Below are 20,519 nucleotides of genomic sequence, written 5' to 3'. Positions count from 1 at the left end.
TAGATATTTATCTCATGGACATTGTGAATCTTGTAGCTCTTTGTGTTTTTCTTTTTACTTTAGCTGCTGGAGCCTTGGAGGTGAATTCATATAATCTTTAATAATCACACCTATTTCCTAGCAAGGGTTTTGAGGTTTAACCTTCCCCTGGTTTCATTTAACTACAACCTTCATTTTCTCTTCACCCTGATTTTTACCTTGTTGTTGCTGTTGTTAAATTGTGTGTGTTTAAAAATTGATTTTAGAGCCTTTTTAGAATGAGGTAGAATGTAAATAAATGCATAAATGGAGCATATCACAGACACTTATTGCTCTTAGAAATTCTAAGCTGTTTACTTTAGGAGTTTAAAGCTGAGCTGAATATTAAAGTACTACTTCTTAATAGGAAAGTTTGGTAATGCGTGCAGATTCTAGAGCAGGGACTCTATCTTACTCATCTTTATAATCACTGTGCCAAGCACAATGCTTGTCAGGGACCAGGCACTTATTAATGTTTGCTGGATGCATGAAGTGGAGTCAGTGATGACGCATGATTCATCCCACTGTGCTCTCAAGCGTTGGCACCGCTCCTCTGAGCGGCAGTGACAGCAGTGACCATTGTTGGATGTGCAAGGCATTGTACCGAGAGCTTTACACCACTTCTACATTTAACCCTTACCATCCTCCTGTGAGGAATTATTTTTATTATTTCATGTTTGTTGTGTATAATGTTCTTTATTTTTATTTGGAAAGACTTCAGACCTTAAGAAAAGTTGTAAGAATAGTGCAGTGAACATGTTTGTGCTTATCACCTAAAGGGCAGTATTTGTCCCTTTGTGTCTAGCTTAGTTACTTAACACATAATATTTTCAAGGTTTACCCAGGTTATTGTGTAGATTGGCACTCCATTCCTTTTTAAGACCTGATTACATTCCACTTTGTACTAAGCCATATTTTCTTTATCCATTTATCAGTTGAGGAACACTGGGTTCTTCTTACCTTTTGATTACAATGAACAATGTTGCTATGGTTATTCTTGTTTTTTTCTTCCCTGCTTTTTGAGGCAGGGTCTTGCTCTGTAATTCATTCTGGTTTTAAAACTCACTATGTGGCTCAGGCTGACCTCAAACTCATGGTGATCTTCCTGCCTCAGCTTCTCGAATGCTGGGATTATAAGTGCGGGGCCACCATACCTGGCTATGATCATTCTTGTACAGGTTATAGTGGAACAGAAAACACACCCTACCCTCTAGCCAGTATACTTCACTTTGTTAGTTGCCCAGGTAATAGTTCTTGTTCCAGATCCGGTTGCTTCTGGTCTCTTAGAAATGGCTGGTCACTGTGATGCATAGCTGATCACTATGATGCACATTGTATAAACCAGTCTCCAATTGACAAGCCATTCTACCTTGGTACTTCCTGCTTGCTTATCCAGTATAAGCCCTATGCCACCAGAGATCAGAGCTTGATATTTTGGAAATGACCCCAATCAGTGCCCCTCAATGTAAAATAAATCTGCCTCCACATCCTGGGTGTTGTTTCAGTGTTTCTGCTTGCTGTTGCATCTGGTATGTCGGCTGGGAAGACCAACTGTGCTGACCTCTTTGGTCACCAGTCATGGTCCTTGCTGATGAAGCAAGGACCTCTCCAAGTCTTGATGGGATGATGTGCCTTCAAGATTTCTTGAGTCCCCTCAGAGATCTGGAGGAGGGTTCCTGGCTGCCCGCTCCAGCAGACCCCAAAGGGAAGAGGATGCAATGTGTCTGTCTGTCTGCCTGTCTGCCTGCATGACTGACTGCCTGATTCCAGTAAGACCCCCAGGGGCACCCCTGTTTGTCAGTCCATCAGTCCTGCTCAGTTTGAGCAGAAGAGCTTGATTAACTCTTGTTAGTTAAGGCCACTCTCAAGAGAAGGGTGGTTGGAATGTTTAATCTCTGAGAGCCTGCCAAATGAGTGTATTGAGTGAGTGGAATGGACAGTGTGAGCAGTAGGCTGCTCTGTCTGTGCACCAAGACTGGGAAGCACTGGGTGTGGTGGCTGGTTGGGCCCTCACCTGTGGTTCTGTGGTGATTGACATATGGCATAACAGAGACCTCACACCCTCCTTAGCTAAGTTGTGTCTATGTCCCCATGAGGCGCATGGCCAGGCAGGCATCTGAATGGTTTGTCTGAGGGGCTGCCACCCTTTGTTGTGCCATCCTTCAAGGATACACAACATACATGTTGGAAGTCAGAGATGGGAACTAATTAGTCAAAGCCCATAGTCCCTGACTGCAGGAAAAAGGGCCTTTCTGAGGTTATGGAGTTAAAAATGAAGCTAAACTGCTCCTGCATCTCAAAGAAAAAAAGAAAAAGGAAAAAGAGGCCAATTCTTCCTGAGAATTCCACCTTGGCACCTCTTAGGTACATACTTGGGAGTATAATTGTGGGACATTAGCTCTATGCTTACCTTCTTAGAATTTATTGTATTTTATTTTATGTTTTTTGAGACAAGATCTTGCTGTGTAGCCCAGGCTGGCCTCAGACTCACTGCAATCCTCCTGCCTTAGCCTCTCGAGTGCTGGGATTATAGGCATGTGCCACCATGCCTGCCTCTATGCTTACTTTTTGAGGAACCAACATATTATTATACAAAGTAGCTACATCATTTTGCATTTCCATCAGCAGTATATAAGGATTCCAGTATCGCTGTATCCTCATCAACCCTTGTGCATGTCCATCTTTTTGTTATAGTAATCCTTGTGAGTATGAAGTGACATTTTATTTTGGTTTTGATTTGCATTTTCCTGATGCCTACTTATGTTGAGCATATGCTTATTGGCCATTTGTGTGCCTATTAAATAAGGCTATACTTTCAAGGATCATTTCTATAGTATGTATATCTATGAAAATCTTTTGCCAATATTTATGTATCTATTCATTTTTGGTTGAATAGGGATTGAACCCAGGACCTTGAGTTTGCTAAATATGTGCTCTTCTGCTGGGCTGTACCCTCAGCCCATAAACCTTTTGCCAATTTTTAAACTGATTTTACTTTTTATTTAGATATATGAGCTTTTTGTATATTCTTGATATCAGCTTATTATTTATGCTTTGCAAAATTTTCTGCCTTTTTGATGTCATTTTTCACTTTCTTTTCAAAATTAACTTTATTGGTATACTTTTGATATATATATAATGATTACATTCATCATAGGGAACCTATACTGTACATAAAATATCTTGATTTTTCTATTTCTTTCTCATTCCCCTCCCTTGTCTCCAACTCTTCTTCCCCTCCCCATTTACAAAACCTTTATTTTTTCCCTACTATTCTTTTTTTTCTTTTCCCTTTTTCCCCCCTCCTTCCTCCTTTTTCCCCTTTCCATTTGAACATTTTCTTCCTACTTCCAATATCTATCATCCATGAATCCCTTTGAGTTTCCCACATAAGAGTAACAATGCAATGTTTAAATACCTGTGTCTGATTTACTTCACTTAAGAGTATGGTTTCAAGGTGCATTTACCAAAAAATGTCTCAAGTTTATCCTTCATTTTGGCCAAGTAGTATTCCAATGTGTATAAAAACCACATTTTCTTTATATATTCATCTGCTGATGGGCATCTGGGCTGTTTCCAAGATTTAACTATTACAATTTATGCTGCTAAAAATGTGTGTGCATATACTGCTGTGATATGATGCTTTTAACTCTTCTGGGGAGGTACCAAGAAGGGGAATAGCTAGGTCAAATGGAAACACTAGTTTTTTGAGGAATCTGCACACTGGTTTCCATATTGGTTGTACCAATTTATGGTACTACCAACAATGGACAAGAGTTCCTTTTTCCCCATAGCCCTGCCAGCATTTGTTACTGTTTGATTTCTTGATGATAGCCATTCTATCTGGAGTAAGATGGAATCTCAGTGTTGTTTAAATTTGCATCTGTCACATGTCCAGTGATGCTGAACATTTTAAAATATATTTATCTGCTGTTTGTACTTCTTCATCTGAGAAGTGTCTGTTTAATTCAGTTGCCCATTTTTGGATTGGGTCTTTAAATTTGGTGGGGGGGCTTATTTTTTTTTATTTTTTTTTTTTGACTCAGGGTCTCAGTATGTAGTTTGGGCTGGCCCTGACCTCCTTATGTAGGCCAGGCTGGTTTTGCAGTCGCAATGATCCTCCTGCCTCAGCCTCCTGAAGGCTGGGAGGCATGTGCCACCACAGTTTTAAACATTTAGTATGATGTTGGCTATTATTTTGCCATAGATGGCTGTTATCAGACTGAGATAAAGACCTTCTATTCCAATTTTCTGTAGAGTATCATAAATGGATGTTGGACTTTGTGGAATGCTTTTGATATGATCATGTAGTTTTTGTCTTGGTGCTGTTATTGTGGTATATTACATTTATTTATTTGCATATGTTGAACCATCCCTGTATCCCTGGGATGAATCATGCTTTGTCATGATGTATATAATCTTCTTGATGATTTGCTGCATTCTGTTTTTCAGTATCTTATTGAGGGTTTTTGCATCTATGTTCATTAAGGAGATTGTCCTATAGTTCTTTTTTTTTGGTTGGGTCCTTCTTTGGTTTGGTAACAGGAAATTCTTGCTTCTGGGAATAAGTTCCCTTTCAATTTCATTGTAGAGTTTGAGTAGTAATAGCCTTAGCTCTTCTCTAAAGTTCTTTTAGAATTCAGCACTGAATCCATCAGGACTTGGGCTTTTCTTTTCTTTTTGTTTTTAAATTACATCTTAAATTTTATGGACTGATACTGGTTTATTTAGAAATTTTATATTTTCTTGATTCAGCTTTGGTAATTCATATGTATCTAGGAATCTGTCTGCTTCTCTGTTTCCCATCTTATTAGAGTACAGGTTCTTGAAGTCGGGATTGATGATCTTCACAGGCTCTGTTGTGATTTTACCCTTTTCATTCCTAATGAGTGGAATCAAGTCTTTTTTTTGGATAAGGTTGGATAAGGATTTGTCTATTTTTATTTATCTTTCAAAGAACCAACTCCTTCACCCACCACAGTTTGGTTTTTGAACAGTTTCTTCCCAATTTATACTATTGTACATTTTGGATCTTATTTACTTGTTCAGTTTCTCACACTAGTGAGACAATATGATGTTTACATATATGGGTCTCATTTATTTCACTCGTGTGTATGGTAAGGAGGGAAGGGAAAAAGGAAAAATATATTTATATATAAGGTAGTTATACAGCTAGTTTCTCTTAGTTCATTGAAAAGAAAGGTTTGTGCTAATACTGTTTAGACAAGATAACCTACCTAGATCTTGTACTCTGAATAACTACTATGAAGACAGTACACAATATATTAACTATTGTAACTCTCCTACTAACCTGTTTTGAAACTGTTTTATAGTTATTTTTATTTTTTTCTCTTTTTTAAAAAATTATTTTAAAGAGTAAAAGAAGGTTAACATAGTAATGGGGGGGGGCTTACCAAATTACAGACAAAGTGGTAGGAAATTATCAGTGGTTGTTGTTTTACATATTGTTATCTATAAGATAGTTTCTCAGGAAAACAAATAGACAAATAATAGTGAGGTACAGACAAAAGTGGTAGGAGATTATCAATAGCTGTTGTACTATACTTTGGTATCTTCAAAGTGGCTTCTAAAGAAAATAAATAGAGCTATACATGAGTGACCAATTGAATAATCATTGACTATTCTCAATGGTTGTTGTAGGAAACACATAATAATAAACATACATCCACTTACAAAATAGCATAGGAACAGTACAAACATTACAGAATTATGGACACAGATTAGTAGGAAAATATCAAAGGCTGCTGTAATACATGATAATATCTTCAAAGTGGTTTCTCAGGAAGACAGAGATACACAAGAAATATCTAACAAGTAGTTACAGCCTAAGGGTTGTGAAAAATAGCATATTACCTCTTCACCAGTGACTCCTTTCATTGAAGTGTGATGGCTGGAAGGAAGGCCAGGATTGAGAAGAAGAATCAAGAGACTTGCACCTGTGTCTAGCAACAGGCTGTTTTCTTTTTCCTCTATAGTCATGATTACCTGGGGCTTGTCCATGGAGATGACAGCCTGGCCAGAGGGAGAAGGCGGAGTATGCCCTGGGCCCCCTCATTCCTGTTGGGCTAACTGGTAGGATGCGTCTGAGCTCTGGGGCCTCCACTTCAGAGGGCAGACCAATCTCCAGTGGTCCCCTTTGCATTCAGGGCATGGCCCAGGGGGCTTCTTAGGGCAGTTCCTCTTGAGGTAGCCTGGCTTTTAACAGTGGTAGCAGATGAATGTAGTTATCGAGTTTTTCTTGGGGCCCCGAGAATCAGACTTGGGATCTGTTTCTCTTCGTGCTGCAGCAGATCAGCTGCTTTTTCTCTGTCCCTTTGTTTTCTCTCCTTGGCCTCCTCCTCGTCATGGCTATAGAATACTGAGGAGGCAATTCTTACTAACATCTCAAGTGAGCCATCTGGGGCGAAAGCCATTTTTTGTAGCTTTTTCTCTTCAGCCTCCCATCACATTGGGACTCCACAACCACTTAGTGTCCTCTCCCCAACCGTCAACACAGGCAGCAGGAATCTCGGTGCAGACCTCTCCGGAGCCCCAAGCACTCCTCCACCGCAGCCTGTACTGTCAGGGGAAGAATGGCTTCTGGGGGTCTCCCCAGGTATTGCACAAGGTCCTCCTGGTTTCCAGCTTCTGAACGGCTCTGTGACCTTGGTCAACTAGACCTCTGAGTCTTTGGGCATAGTCTGTATTCTCATGTTCTCTGAATCCTTGTTCAGCAGCTGCTCCTCCGCTGACTCTGGACCTTTCTGGTTCTCAACAGCAAGGGCAAGAGTGACTCGTGGTGTGGCAGGTATTCCCAGGGATTTCTCCATATCAGGATGATTCACGCATGTCTGTGGGTGGGGCTTCGCAGCTGGTGCGTGTTGGGCCAATTATGTCATTGCTTCTCTGTGCCATGATAGGTCTCGACCATGTGGCAGCTTCCAGGGTGCCAGGAGCCAGCCTCCCATGCACCTGTGCGGCTAGAGGCCAGCCCAAAGGCCGGCGCACCCTGCTGAGTGGCTTCCATTTTTTTGTCTTTAAAATAAAATAACCTACTCTTTGATTCATTGATTCTTTTTTTTTTTTAGTCGTTTTGAGACAGGGTCTTGCTATGCAGTTCAGGCTGAACTTGAGCTCACTTTGTATCCCAGGCTGGTCTCAAACTCTCAAGGATCCTCCTGCCTCAGCCTCCTGAGTGCTGGGATTACGGGCATGAGCCACCATGCCTGGCTCATTGATTCTTTATTATTTCTTAGTCTCATTGCATTAATTTCTGCTTTGATCTTTATAATTCCTTCCCTGTATGTGCTTTGGGTTTAACTTGCTCCTTTTTCTAGAGGTTGAGGTTATTTATTTGTGCTGGCTCTGTTTTTCTGATGTGGGAATTCATTGCTATAAATTTCCCTCACAGGACTGCTTTTATTGTGTCCCATAAGCTCTAGTATGTCGAACTGGTAATATCATTTAATTGTAGAAACTGTCTAATTTCTTCTTTAATTTCATCTGTGACCCATTAATTGTTCAGGAGGGTGTTATTTAATTTCCATGTGTTTGTGTAGTTTTTGTGGTTTCTTTTGCCATTGATTTCCAATCACTGTACTGTGATTTGAGATAATTTGAGATAAATACGCATGAGATAATTTCACTTCATTGGCATTACTTAAACATGTTCTGTGAGCTAGTATGTGAGGCATTTTGGAGAATTGAGTCCCTGTGTAGCTGAGAAAAATGTGTATTCTGATGTTGTGGGTTCAAACATTGTAGATATCTACTAAGTCCATTTGTTCAGATGAGATTGGGTATGTTTAGGGTGGTATGGCTGTAGATCCATCTGTTCAAAGGTTTGGTTCGGCTCTCATATTTTTGTGTTGATTTTTTTTAGTTGATCTGTTTGTGACAGTGGAGTACTGAGGTCCCCCATTACAATTGTATTAGTGTTTATCTGATTTTTTATATCCACTAGTGTTTGTTTTATATATTTGGGTGTACTGGTATTTTGTACACATATATTTATAATTGTTATCTCTTCCTCTTGGATTGTTCTCATAACAAGTATGTAGTGAGTACCCTTCTGTGTCTCTTATGATCAGTCTTGGCTTAAAATCCATGTTGTAGAATAGCTACCCCTGCTTTTTCCCAGGTTGCTGTCTTGTGGAATATTATTTTCCATCATGTAATTTTCAGTCTGTGAATTTCTTTTTGAGTGAAGTGTGTTTCTGTATGCCACATATTGTTGGATGTTGTTTCTTGATCCATTCTGCCAATCTGTTTCTTTTGATTGGTGAGTTAAGATCATTAACATTGATGGTTATAACTGATACATATGGACTTATCCTTGTCATATTATTTTCCTTTTGTTGGTTCTCTTTTTCTCCCTTCTGTTTATGTGCTTGCCTTGGTTGGTGGATTCATTGTATTGGGATTCTTGGGCTTGTTGTCTTTTTTCTAGAATATCCTTTAGGACTTCTTGGAGTATCTAATGTTGATGAAGTCCAGTTTATCTATGTTTTCATTTATCACATGTGCTTTTGGTGTTGTGTAAGAGAAATTCTTTCTTTCCTTCTCATTTTTTTTTGTCTTTTTGAGACAGGGTCTCGCTATGCAGTTCAGGCTGGCCTTGAGCTCACATGGTAGCCCAGGCTGGTCTCAAACTCGCAACAATCCTTCTACTTCAGCCTCCTGAGTGCTGAGATACAGTCATGTGCCACCATGTCCAGCAAGAGAAACTGTTTCTAAAGCCACACAATTTAGGAATTTTATAGATTTGGCTTTTGCATTTGAGTGACTTTTTGTTTATCATGTAGGTAGGTGCCCAACTTCATTCTTTTTCGTGTAGGTATAGAGTTGTCCCAGTACATTTGTTAAAAAGACTATTCTTCCCCCACTGAATGGTTTTGGCATAGTCTTGGAAAATAAATAGACTGTATATGTAAGTTCTTTTTCTTCTGGGCTTTTATTTCCATTCAGTTGATCTATACAGCTACAGTTATACCATGTTGTCTTGGTTACTCTAGATTTATAATAAGTTTTAAAGTTGAGAAGTATGTCTTTTGCAGGTTTGTCTTTTTCAAAATTGTCCTGGCTATTCAGCATACCCTCAGAGAGCAAGGAAACCAGGCAGTGGCCCACAGCTACCTCTAGGTGTAGCGCAGAAGTAAATATCCCCAAAGATATGTTATTTGGAATGTTTTTTCTTTCCTTTTAATATTAACAGACAATGTTTTTAATAAAAAGCAAATTATTCCTAGGAGGCTGAGGCAGGGGAATTGTGAATCCAAAGCCAGTCTGGGCTACAGAGACTCAGTCCTACAAAAGATAGAAAGTAAGACAGACAGAAAGGAAGAGAAAAATAAAAGCCAGAAAGGGTGCAAGAAAGAGAGAAAGAAAAGGAAAAGAAAAAGAAGAAAAGAAAAAAGAAAACCAGAAAAGAAAGAAACAGTTTGGAACCATGAATCCTGGTTGTTTGCAAAACTCCTCCTGCCTAACACTTGGCGAGGTGCTCAGTGCATCTGGTGGTCCAGTAGCACAAGTGTCCCCAGGTCTTCATTTGCCATCTGTTTCCCTCCTGGCACTGGGTGTGCAGCAGAGTGATGCCTCATAGGCTTGTCTGTCTCCTCTACTACTTTATGAACTCTCAACCAGTTCTTACTTAACTGCTTTTTCTTTCTTCCCTTTGAATGATTAAAACTGAAAATGGATTTCCTTATCACAGGGAATGTCTTTTAAAGGAATGTCCTTGGTACATGCCTTGTTCCTCTGCCCTGGAAGGTAAATAAAGTTGCATCTTTCTCAAACTTTTTTGGGGTAGATACAAACACTATAGTTTTGAATATATTTCTCTCTCTATGAGATTATGGCTGGAAGTAATTGTGGAGAGAAGCAGAATGTGTTTCCAGCCCTGGAGAATGTCTGATCTCCACCAGTTTTCCTTTCTGCTCTGTCGCTAGTTGGCACTTGTGTGCCTTCGCTAGCTGTTTCAAAGCCTCTACCACTGGTTTGATTTCAGCTTCCATGAGTTCCCATGTTTTAAAGGTTGATGGGAACCCTTCGCTGGCTAATTTGCTTAGAACTTGTGATTTCAAAAGTCTTAACCAACAATAACATTTCCTGTTTCTTGAACCCTCACTGAGAGTGTTAGCCTTTGATAAAGGTCCATATTATTTTATTAAGTCTTTCTAATAATTAAAATTAGAGTTGACTATTCAGTAGGTAAGCAGAGTGCCAGAGCTCTTGGTATGCAGAGTTGGGACCGGGGCTCAGGTCTTTCTGACTCCATTCTGTTCCCTGCTGCCTGCCCTCCTAGAGAGCCAGTGCACTAAACCTGTGTCTTGAATCTCCTGCCAGTATTACCACTTGCTTTCTTACTACTAGGATAAAGTGGCTCTAAACTTAATTTTAAGTTGGAAATGAGATCATGAATTAATAGTGGAATTTCCCAGTGAGCCTATTCTGTGAATAAAGCCTATTATCTTGAGAAACCTTTGAGCTACTTCATTTGGAACTTCACATAAACATCTGGAGCCTGAATTCAGATGTTGTGACTGTGCAGCCTGTTGAAAAATTAGAATAAAGATGTGCTGATTAATGCTGCCTAAAAGAGCAGCAGGTCAGAAATGAGTTTGGGGATTTGTTTTCATCTCAAGCTTTCATAATGATCTTGGCCTAGCATTTTGCTAGGACCGTTTCTTATTTCCCCAGATCCTCGTGCTGTTATCTGCCCATACTGACCAAGTATAGCTTTGCCCTGAGGCTCACAGGACTGGAGCTAACAAGAAACTTCCTAGTCAAGTGGCTGCCTCGTGTCAGAAACAGTTGTGCCCACGCTTTCTCCATTAGGGATCTCTTTTGGGGTTTGAAGTGATTTCAGTTCCAGTCATAATACAGTGTTTATCATTTGCTATCTTCTTATAAACCTTTCACCTTAAATAGATTCCATGAGAGACCACATGGGAACTCTGATGGATGAGGGCCCATCCTGTCTTGGTGATCACCTTTACTTAGATGGTGTCATGAAGGACGCCAGCTGAGATCACTGTCTACCTTGTCTCCTCCAACATCACTGGTCCTATTCTGTGTACAGAGGTACAGGCGAGGGTCTAGATTTTTCAGGTTTGTGAAACTCCAGGCATTAAGTATTCCCACCTCCCTGTATAGACCTCCTCAGTCCTGGGCCATAGCCAACATCCCCTGCATAGTAATCTTTCCAGGGCTGTGCTGCACACTCCCTCTGGGCAAGGGCCCTGGGTGCTGGGGGTATGGAATGGCTGTGTCTTATGCAGATCTCAGTGTCTATGGACTATTGACTTAAACATAAAGCTTCTAGAAGCAAACAGCAGAATGTCTTTGTGACCTCGGGCAAAGGTTTCTTAGATAAAGACACAGGAAGCACTAACCATAAGAGATATAATAACTTGAGTTATATCATAATGAAATGTTTCTGCTTATCAAGACTTAGGAGAGTAAATTGGCAATAGACCAGGAGAAAATATTCATGCAACGTATATGACTAAGGACTCATATTAGAAAATAAAAGAACTACTGCATCTCAGTAATAAGACAAACAATCTAATTTAAAAAACTGTCCGAAGATTTGAAAAAGCACTTCACAAGGAAGATATACAAATGGCCAGTAATCATATGGAAAAATGTTCAATATCATGCTTATCAGGGAAATGTAAATTAAAGCCAACCAGAATGGCTAAAATTAAGAAGACTGATAGCATCAAATGTTGGTGCATGTGGAGTGGTAATGGAACACATGCATCACCTGCATGAGTGTGAAATGAGGCTACCACTTTGGAAAGGTCTGTTGGTCCTGGGGTGGGAGGGTACCATGGACATGAATAATGTAAGGGGGAAGGAGGACATTGTGGAAAGAAGTGGCAGGTTATAGCCAAAGGGCTAAGGGCTTCCAGGAGAGGGCAGCATGAGGTGGAAGTCTCTGAAGGAGAGGTGGACTATGGGGTGGGAAAAGAGTGAGGCAGGGAGACCCAAGCAGCCTGTGTCCCCAGAGCTTCTCCATCTGGCTGATTCTTTGTTGTTCGGAGTTGAGTCTGCCCTCCCCACCTTTTGTGGTACATTTCATGGTGTATAAGGCAGTTGCTTTGTTTAACTTGCTGATTTATTGTCATCTTCTCCATTGATTCTAAGCACAGAGGCCCCTGAGGGAGGAGGGGTCTTTGTCTGTTTTGCTCACTGCTGGGCCCTCAGCCAGCATAGTGTCTGGCACACAGTGGGCATACATTAAGCTCAGGTGGGCAGAGTGCGGAAGTACAGGAATGAAGCGATTCTGTTTGACTATAGGCAGGAAGTGCATGTTGTCGTACAGGGCCATTTGGGGCATTCCCTGAGGCATCTGAGCTGCATTTCTTGGTACTAAAGTGTTCCTGAGCAGTTTTGAAATGGGGGTTTTCTTAGCTCTTGGGGCTGCTGTGACAGAGTACTTTAGGCTGGGGGTCTTACACCTAGACATTGATTTTTCCCCGTTCTACAGACTGAAAGTCTTAGACCAAGGTACTGGTAGATTTGGTGTCTGGAGAGGGCTGCCTGCGGGTTCCCAGATGTGCATCTTCATACGGTGGGAGTGCTCCTTTGTCTTGACATTTTCCATTTAGAAAAATTTTTAATTCTGTTTTCTGTGATGATCCTTGTTAGTTTTTATAGTTGATAGCTATATCACTAGTATCAAGGCCTCTCTAGGAAGAGTCTGTTCTTCAGAGATATGTTCTGTGTGCAGGAGATTCTTGGTTTGTGTCTGTCCTAAGATCCTACCGCACCTGTTAACTGAGAGTAGAATGTTGGTTGCTGTTTGGCTCTGTCCCCAGTCATTTGGTGTAGGGTATGTGAGGTTATTACCCCAGAGCTTCCCAATATTGTTACACAAGAGAGAACAACTGATTACCACAGATGTGACATTCTATCTACAGTCATACAGTTAGCAATAATGATAGCATCAAGCACAATTTAGAAATTGACAAACTGTGATAACTATTAATTTTGTACTTTAGACCACAGGAGCAAAGACTATATTTATATAACAGAAACAATTGTAAATTAGGAGTTTGGATGTAAAGTATTTCCCCTTGTTCGAATGGATTTACCCTGGGTTCCTCCAGACAAGATGGTTGCCATGTCCCTGGCTCTTCCTGTGCTGGTTTCCCATCCCGCAGTGTAGGTGGTTAGGCCAGGAACCTGAGTTCATCTGGATAGAGGCTCCTATGATTGTGGAGGGGCAGTGGGCAGCGTCTCTCCTTTCCCTTGTGGCTCAGCAGGGTTCACCAAGGCTCCCTTGATGGCAGAGGGGCAGTGGGAAACATCTGTCCCCTCTCATGCAGCTCAACACGGCTCATCATGGCTCCCTAGATGTCAGGGGCTTGGGGAGGCGAGGCCTCTTCCCCTCCTGTGCTGTTCAGTGTGGCTCACCCAGGCTCCCTTGATGTGTGTGGAGGGGTGGGCATAGGACCTCCTGTGTAAGGATGCTAGTCCCATTCATGAGGCCTCCAATCTCATGACCTAATCATCTCCCAAAGGCCCCACATCCTAGTAATGGCATTTTTTGGCTTAGGATTTCAGCACATGGTTTTAGAGAGCCACACATACTCAATCTGTAGCAAGGGTGGTGTCTGTGAGTTGTACATTAAGAATGCTCATGGGACAGGTGTGTGGATGGAGGAGGAAAGATGGAGGAAGTGGTGGGAAGGCCCGTTGATGCATCTTCTGGATGAGAGGTGAAGGGGCCAGGCAAAGGCCATGGGTGCTGGGGATGGAATGGGTGGGAGAGGTTAAGAGCTGAAGTTGGCAGGGCATTCCATATGGCTGTGTCTCCTCAGAAGTATCTGGAAAGAGAGCCATTGTTACAAATGGGGCCAAGGAGAATGTTTCCTTGTGAATACCACCTCCAGCTGCAATGGATTCTGTCTGGCTTCCTCTCAGGGTAGTTGTGGTGCAGTGAGGTAAGACTGGACAGCAAGCGGAGCCATGACCTAAAGTCAAGTCTTGTCTCTGATGCTTCTTGGCTGTGTGACTTTGTGCAGGTTATTAATGCCTCTCCAAGCTTTAATTGTCCTTATCTATGAGCTGGAATAAATATAGCTCAGGGGATTGCTGTATTGACCCAATAAAGTATGTTAAATTTGCTGGCATATAGTAGGTGCTAAGGAACAGAGGGTTTTGTTACTACATCCTGGCCTTGTTGGGAGAATCATGTTAGGGCTTGGATGAAAGAAACTTGTTATAAGCCGTGAAGTCTCAACTCTAAGATAGGTGCTATTATCAACTATTCATTTCCTAGTCACATGGCTCTCTATATTTTTGTGTTCTAAGAAGTTTTGTGTCGGATGAAAGTCTCTGCCCGAATCCTATTATCTAGATGGTTTCTTGTTCCTTATCTTTCTTTTTATAAAGGACGTTTTATGTGATGTGTCGTAAACAACTTCATCCCAGAGAATCTGATCCTTCTTAGCAAAATGCCAGGTTGTGCTTGAAGCCATGGGCTCACAGAGGGTTTCAGAGCATTCGCAGTGGCAGCCAGAGCTTTGTCAGTAGTGTCACAGCACCTCGCTGGTAACAGGCTCTCCCTTTTCTGAGTGTCTTTCTGTTTTCTTTTAGAAGTTTCTTTCAAAAGCTTATGTGATCAAGGAATGTTATATACATGTATGAAAATACCACAATGAAACTTATTATTCTATGTAATAAATATACATGAACTAAATAAAGAAACCTTTGGTGCTTTCTTTCTGTGCTTCAGCTTTCTGAAGAAGAAAAGATTCAGCGCTATAGCATCCTCTCTGAGCTCTACGAGCTTATCGGCTTCCACCGCAAGTCAGCATTCTTCAAGCGTGTGGCAGCCATGCAGTGCGTGGCTCCAAGCATCGCTGAGCCTGGCTGGAGGGCCTGCTACAAACTCCTCCTGGAGACACTGCCTGGCTATAGTCTGTCACTGGACCCAAAGGACTTCAACAAAGGTACCAGTTGTCCAGGTGCTGGGACTGAAATATTGCTTCATTTTCACTAATCATGTGTGTTCAAGCATCTGCTTCCTGTAGTGGACTTTGTGATTGGTGATTCAGAGAAGACCAGAACCCCAGTCCCCATTGGGTACTTGCATCAGCAAAATAATAACAAAAAGCAATGGAGCTCTGATTTTGGGTTCACATTACCCATCTTTCTGACTATTGGCTCACAGTTTTGAATCTTGGTCAGCAGGGGTCAGAAGTCATCCTTGAGCTCATTGGCATGGTGCGTCATCCACAAAATACTTGAAATACCTAACAAATTTTACTTATGAAATTTAGTTAAGTCAGCAAAAATCAGTATATTTTACTTGGGTACATGTGTGTCTGTCTAGCAATGCATTTGGTGATAAACTCTTATTCTGCAATACGAATATCCTGTAAGGTAGCACATGTTAAAAAGCTCTAACTAGCACAGGTATACACAAACAGAAAGCCCACTGCTGGGCAAAGTCTCATTGTGAGGAGAAGGAACCTTCTTTTGGTTATTGTTTTATCTAGGGATTATGTAGCACTTAATTCCAGTTCAAATCAAGAATGAGTTTAGTTCTCACTTCCTTCTGGAGAGGAAAGAGCTGAGAAGTCCTCTAGTTCATTGTCCCAGCGGAGCACAGGTGGGTCTGTAGCATCTTTTTCATGTGGACACACATGGTAGAAACAAGGCCTGTGCAGCCTAGAGGAATTCAGTTCTGCTTCTGGGTAATTTTGATTATTGGGGCTGTCCCTCAAATTGAGGTACAAAGAGTTTATTCTTCCTTACTTTAACTTGTTGGAGTATCTTCAGACCTGCCTGCTCAATTTTGTTGTGTGTATGGATCCAGCCAGTGGGTGTTCTGTGCTTTTTTCCATGCTGGGCTGCATGTGGGGTGTAATAGGACGGTGAAGAAGGCACCTCTTCCCCTCTAAATAAGGAGGAACAGGCAGTCTGTCGCATGGGCCTGCAGAAGTTTGAAGAGGGCTCTCGGGACCTGTGGAGACTTCCTCTCTCTACACATCTCCAGTTTCCTGGTGGGCCTCAGAAGTTGCCCTCCCCAGACTAGTTACCACCCTCACCATGTGTCCAGAGCAGCATTTTACTTGGATGGACTCCATTTCTATGAGATCAGGCTTTCTGGGTAGATCTGGTCAGCCCAGAGCAGAGGTTAGCACACTGTATGGTGAAGGGCCAGGTGGCTTTGTGGCCATGCAGTCTCAGTGACTCTGCAGTTGTGGTGTGAAAGCAGCCGCATGAGGTATGTAATCCAGTAGACATGGTGGGTCAGATTTGGTATGATGACTGTAGTTTGCCAAACCCTTAGCTGAAAATACAGTGATATCTAAAGTCAGTTTTTTGTTGTTGTGGTCAAAATTTTCCTAAAATATTTTGTAAAGGCTTATGAGGAGGGGCAGTGGGCTTTTATGAGAGGAGGAGGTTGAGTAGCAGCAGGAGGAAGGTGGGAGGAAACTGGGGAAGTGGCCCTTCTATCAGCCCTTCACTTCTGCTGGGGGACCAGACCTGATCTTGGTGGTCCCTTTGCTCAGTAGGGTGCCTGGGCTATGGCCTGAAGTCAGGCAAAGAGGAGCAGGGAAGGGATGTGGCAGCCTTTGAGTTTTGTCTTCAGGGCCTGTGAGGACATCCTCCCTACCTGAGCCACAGGAAGGGGAAGGGCAGGGCAGAAAGCTGCTGTGTGTGACTGGGCTGCCCTCCTGTGCATGCAGCCTACCCACATGCCCCTTCTATGCTAGGTTCACAGAACAGCACACCTTTTCTTGTCATCCTGCTGTGGGCATTTTCCTCCATAATACTGGGGACTGAACTACATCCCTAGCGTACCTTCCCCGCTTTTATTTTGATGTAGGGTCTGGCTAGCTCACTAAATTTCCCAGGCTTGAGTTTGTGATTTTCTGCCTCAGCCTCGTAGAGTACTGGGATTATAGACTTGGACCACCAGACCTGGTTTAAGAATTAATTTTATTATATTGTTCCCATCACCACACTTTCCCTTGGGTGTTTTTTCTTATTTTGTAAAACAGATTTTTTGAGCAGTTTTAGGTTCGCAGCAAACTTGAGGATACAGTAGATGGTTCCCATTTACTTCTGCCTCCCCAGAAGCATAGCTTTCCCCACTGTCAGCAGTCCCCACTAGGGTGGAGCACTTGTTATAAGTGATAGACCAGTATTAGCACATCGTCACCCGAAGCCTGGAGTTGCCATCTGGGTTCACTCTGAGTGTTGTGCCTTCTGTGGGTATTGACAAATGGGTAATGACATGTGTCTCCTATTACAGAATCGTAGAGTAGTTTCTCTGCCTTAAAAGTCCTCTGTGCCTCGCCTGTTCACCTGTTCTTCCCCTGTACTCCTGAGAACAACTGATTCTTTTACTGTCTCTGTAATTTTGTCTTTTGTATAACATGACATGATTGCAGTTATATAGTATCTAGATTTTTCAGACTGGCCTCTTTCTCCTAGTTATATACTATTATTTATAATAAGTGTGTTGCATATCTTTTAAGTCTATTGCATATCTTTTCATAGCCTACAGCTTATTTATTTGTGGCACTGAATAATACTCTATTGTCTACATATACCATGGTCATTTACATATTCATCTACTTCATCTTGATTGACATCTTTGTTGCTTGCAAGCTTTGGCAAGTATGGGTAGAGCAGCCATAACCTGTTCATGTGCAGTTTTTGTGTGCACGTGAGTTTTTAAGTCATTTGGGTAAATGTCCAGGAGTATGGTTGCTATATCATATGGTAAAAGTATGTTTAGTTTTATAAGAAAGAGCAAGACTCTCTTCCAGAGTGCCTGTTCTTTGCTGTATTCTAACCAGCACTGAGTGAGAGCTCCTGTTGCTCTACATCCTCACCAGCTTTGGGTGTTGTCAGGGTTATGAATTTTGGCCATTCTCATGGGTAGATAAGTGGTACCTTATTGTTAATTTAATTTAAATTCCCTAAAGATATGTGATAGTGAACATTTTTCATGTGCTGATTTGCCATCTGAGTATCTTCTTTGGTGAAGTATCTGTTCATATCATTTGCCCATTTTAAAAATGAATTGTTTGTTTTGTTGTTGCTTTGAGTTTTAAGAATTTGTTATGTAATTTGAATAACAACGCTTTATCAGCTATGTCTTTTGCAAACATTTTCTCCCACTCTGTGTCTTGTCATTTGCGGAGTAGAAATTTTAAATTTTATTTATTTATCTGTTATATTTATTAGGACATGTTTGCTGTACATCACGATTACATTCATTGTGGGAGTTGGTGTATGTGCACAACACATCTTAATTCTTTTTACTTCCCCTTGTCCTCCTCTCCCTCCTAGAAGTTTAAGATTTTAATGACCTCTAGCTTATCAATTCTTTCATGGATGGAATCTCCTAGATTTCTACTATGTTAACTTCTAGGGATTTCAAAGTTTCACATTTTGCATTTCTGTCCGTGATCCATTTTGAGTTTTTTTGTTTTGTTTTGTTGTTATTGTCTTCTTGAGACAGGGTCTCCCTTTGTAGTTCAGGCTGGCCTCAGCTCACTTTGTAGTCCAGGCTGGTCTTAAACTTCCAACAATCCTCCTGTCTCAGCCTCCTGAATGCTGAGGTTACAGGCATGTACCACTACGCCCGGCTTGAGTTATTTTTTGTGGAAGTCCTCGGTCTGCCTGGATCCTTTGTTTTACCGCTGGATGCTGCATTGTTCCAGTCTGTTGGGAGGACTGTGTTTGCTCTGTTGCCTTTGCTCCTTTGTCAAAGGTCAGTTGACTGTACTTATGTGGATCTATTTTTGTATTTCCTATTCCTTGCTCTAGTGATCTTTTTTTATCTGTTCTTTCACCAAAAATCACATTGCCTTGACTATTGTAGCTTTATAGTAAGTCTTGAAGTTTGGGATATTTTCATTTATTAAATATTGCTCTTATTGGGCATGATAAAAATGACTGTTCACAAAGTGACTGTTCATAAAAGGTGGTTGTTCACATTTTATGCACTGTTTCCTGGTATTTTCGGTGACATACCTAGAGCGGCTGCCATGCTGGGCAGGGTTGCTGCCTGCAAAGGGGCACTTTGTTCGTGCTTGCCCAGCATTTGCCTGGCTCAGGGTGGCTGAGTCTGTATCTTCTCTGCCTGAATAGGCCTTATCCTCGGCTCTGCATGCCCTGAGGGGTGTCTGTTTTACCTTCACTGAGATGGCCTACAGCTCTTGATGAATGGTTTTTTGTGAGTCGGGTATTTCTTATAGCTCGGTGAGCAGGACTGTGAGCTCCGTGTGACACACCAGGGACAGAGACTTGGCAAGGTGAAAGACCCACCCCTGAATTCAGACACTGTTCCTGCCTGGCTGTGTGACCTTGGCCAAATCACTTGGTGTCCTGCCTCAGCACAAAGGGATGCTGGTTTATCTTGAGGAGAGGAGGTTCTTACAGGATTGGATTAGTCCCTGTGAGGAGTTTAGGACGGTTCTCAGCATATTTGTTGCTGTTACTGTCAGGTCTGGGTTTCAGATCCAAGACAAGTGCTCTGTCTAGAGAGTCACAGCTGCCAGTATAAAAGACATAAAAGAAAAAGCACTGAAGCCAGGCATGGTGGCTGTAGATAGTAGATCTAGAGGTTGTAGACCTGTAGATCTAGAGGCTGAGGCAGGAGGATCACAAGCCTGGCCTGTGTACCTCAGTGACTTGGTAAGACCTTGTATGAAAACAAAAATTTAAAAAGTAGCTTAGTGCAAAGGCTCTGGATTTAATCGCTAGTGCTTGAAGGAAAGCACTGAGGGTCAAGGGCTTCTAAGCCCAGTAGCCACCTGAGAAATACATACCTCCATGGCACTTTGATGGCGTTGATTGGAGTTAAGGTCAGAAATCACTGGATAAGCCAGGCATACCCGTAATCCCAGCACTTGGTTTTTTTTTTTTTGGTTTTGGTTTTTCTCCGGTATCGGGAACCGAACTCACGACCTTGTGCTTGCCAGACAGGCGCTTTGCCACTGAGCTAAATCCCCAGCCCCTAATCCCAGCACTTGGGAGGCCGAGGCAGCAGAATCACTGTGAGTTTGAGGTCAACCTGGACTACATAGTGAGTTCAAGGCCAGCCTGAACTACATAGCAAGACCCTGTCTCAACCAAACCAAACCAAACCAAAAACCCCACAAAACCGGGAAGTTCTAGCAGCTTGTAGGATTTCACCGAAAGGGCACAATTACTGGTGGAAAAGAAGAGAAGAGATCTCAAAGTTTGAGAAGGGGGGAGTTGAGCATACAAACTCATTTTTGCTGAATTCCAGAGAAGTATGATGGAACTGGCAGTGGTGTTTGGGAAAAGGGAAGGGAGCTTTTAGAATGAGTACACTGTCACTTTATAGAGAAATGGGAAAATGTGTTTTTAAAAAATTACTTACTTTTAGAATTTTGTATTATGGGTACATTTTAGATATACATAATGATAACATTCATCATAGGTAATTTGTAGCTGTATATGGTATGTCTGCTTCATCTTTTCCCATTCTCCTCCAT

General features: G+C 41.8%; 1 protein-coding gene across 5 annotated transcripts in view; it reads left to right on the top strand.

Moving 5' to 3' along the window:
* The window catches only part of Trappc9 (trafficking protein particle complex 9), a 632,072-nt gene that overhangs the window by 47,846 nt on the left and 563,707 nt on the right, over positions 1-20,519 (top strand). For 3 of the 5 annotated variants that reach the window (XM_013521333.1, XM_013521331.1, XM_013521335.1), the window contains one exon: positions 14,765-14,996. In XM_013521333.1, the coding sequence (XP_013376787.1) occupies positions 14,765-14,996 (232 nt within the window). The remainder of the gene's footprint in view (positions 1-14,764; positions 14,997-20,519) is intronic. The other 2 variants (XM_013521334.1, XM_013521332.1) reach the window with 1 other exon arrangement.

The sequence above is a fragment of the Chinchilla lanigera genome, unplaced genomic scaffold (genome assembly GCF_000276665.1).
Source record: "Chinchilla lanigera isolate Chin_1 unplaced genomic scaffold, ChiLan1.0 scaffold00060, whole genome shotgun sequence".
Classification (NCBI taxonomy): domain Eukaryota; kingdom Metazoa; phylum Chordata; class Mammalia; order Rodentia; family Chinchillidae; genus Chinchilla; species Chinchilla lanigera.
This window is presented reverse-complemented; position numbering and strand designations above follow the sequence as displayed.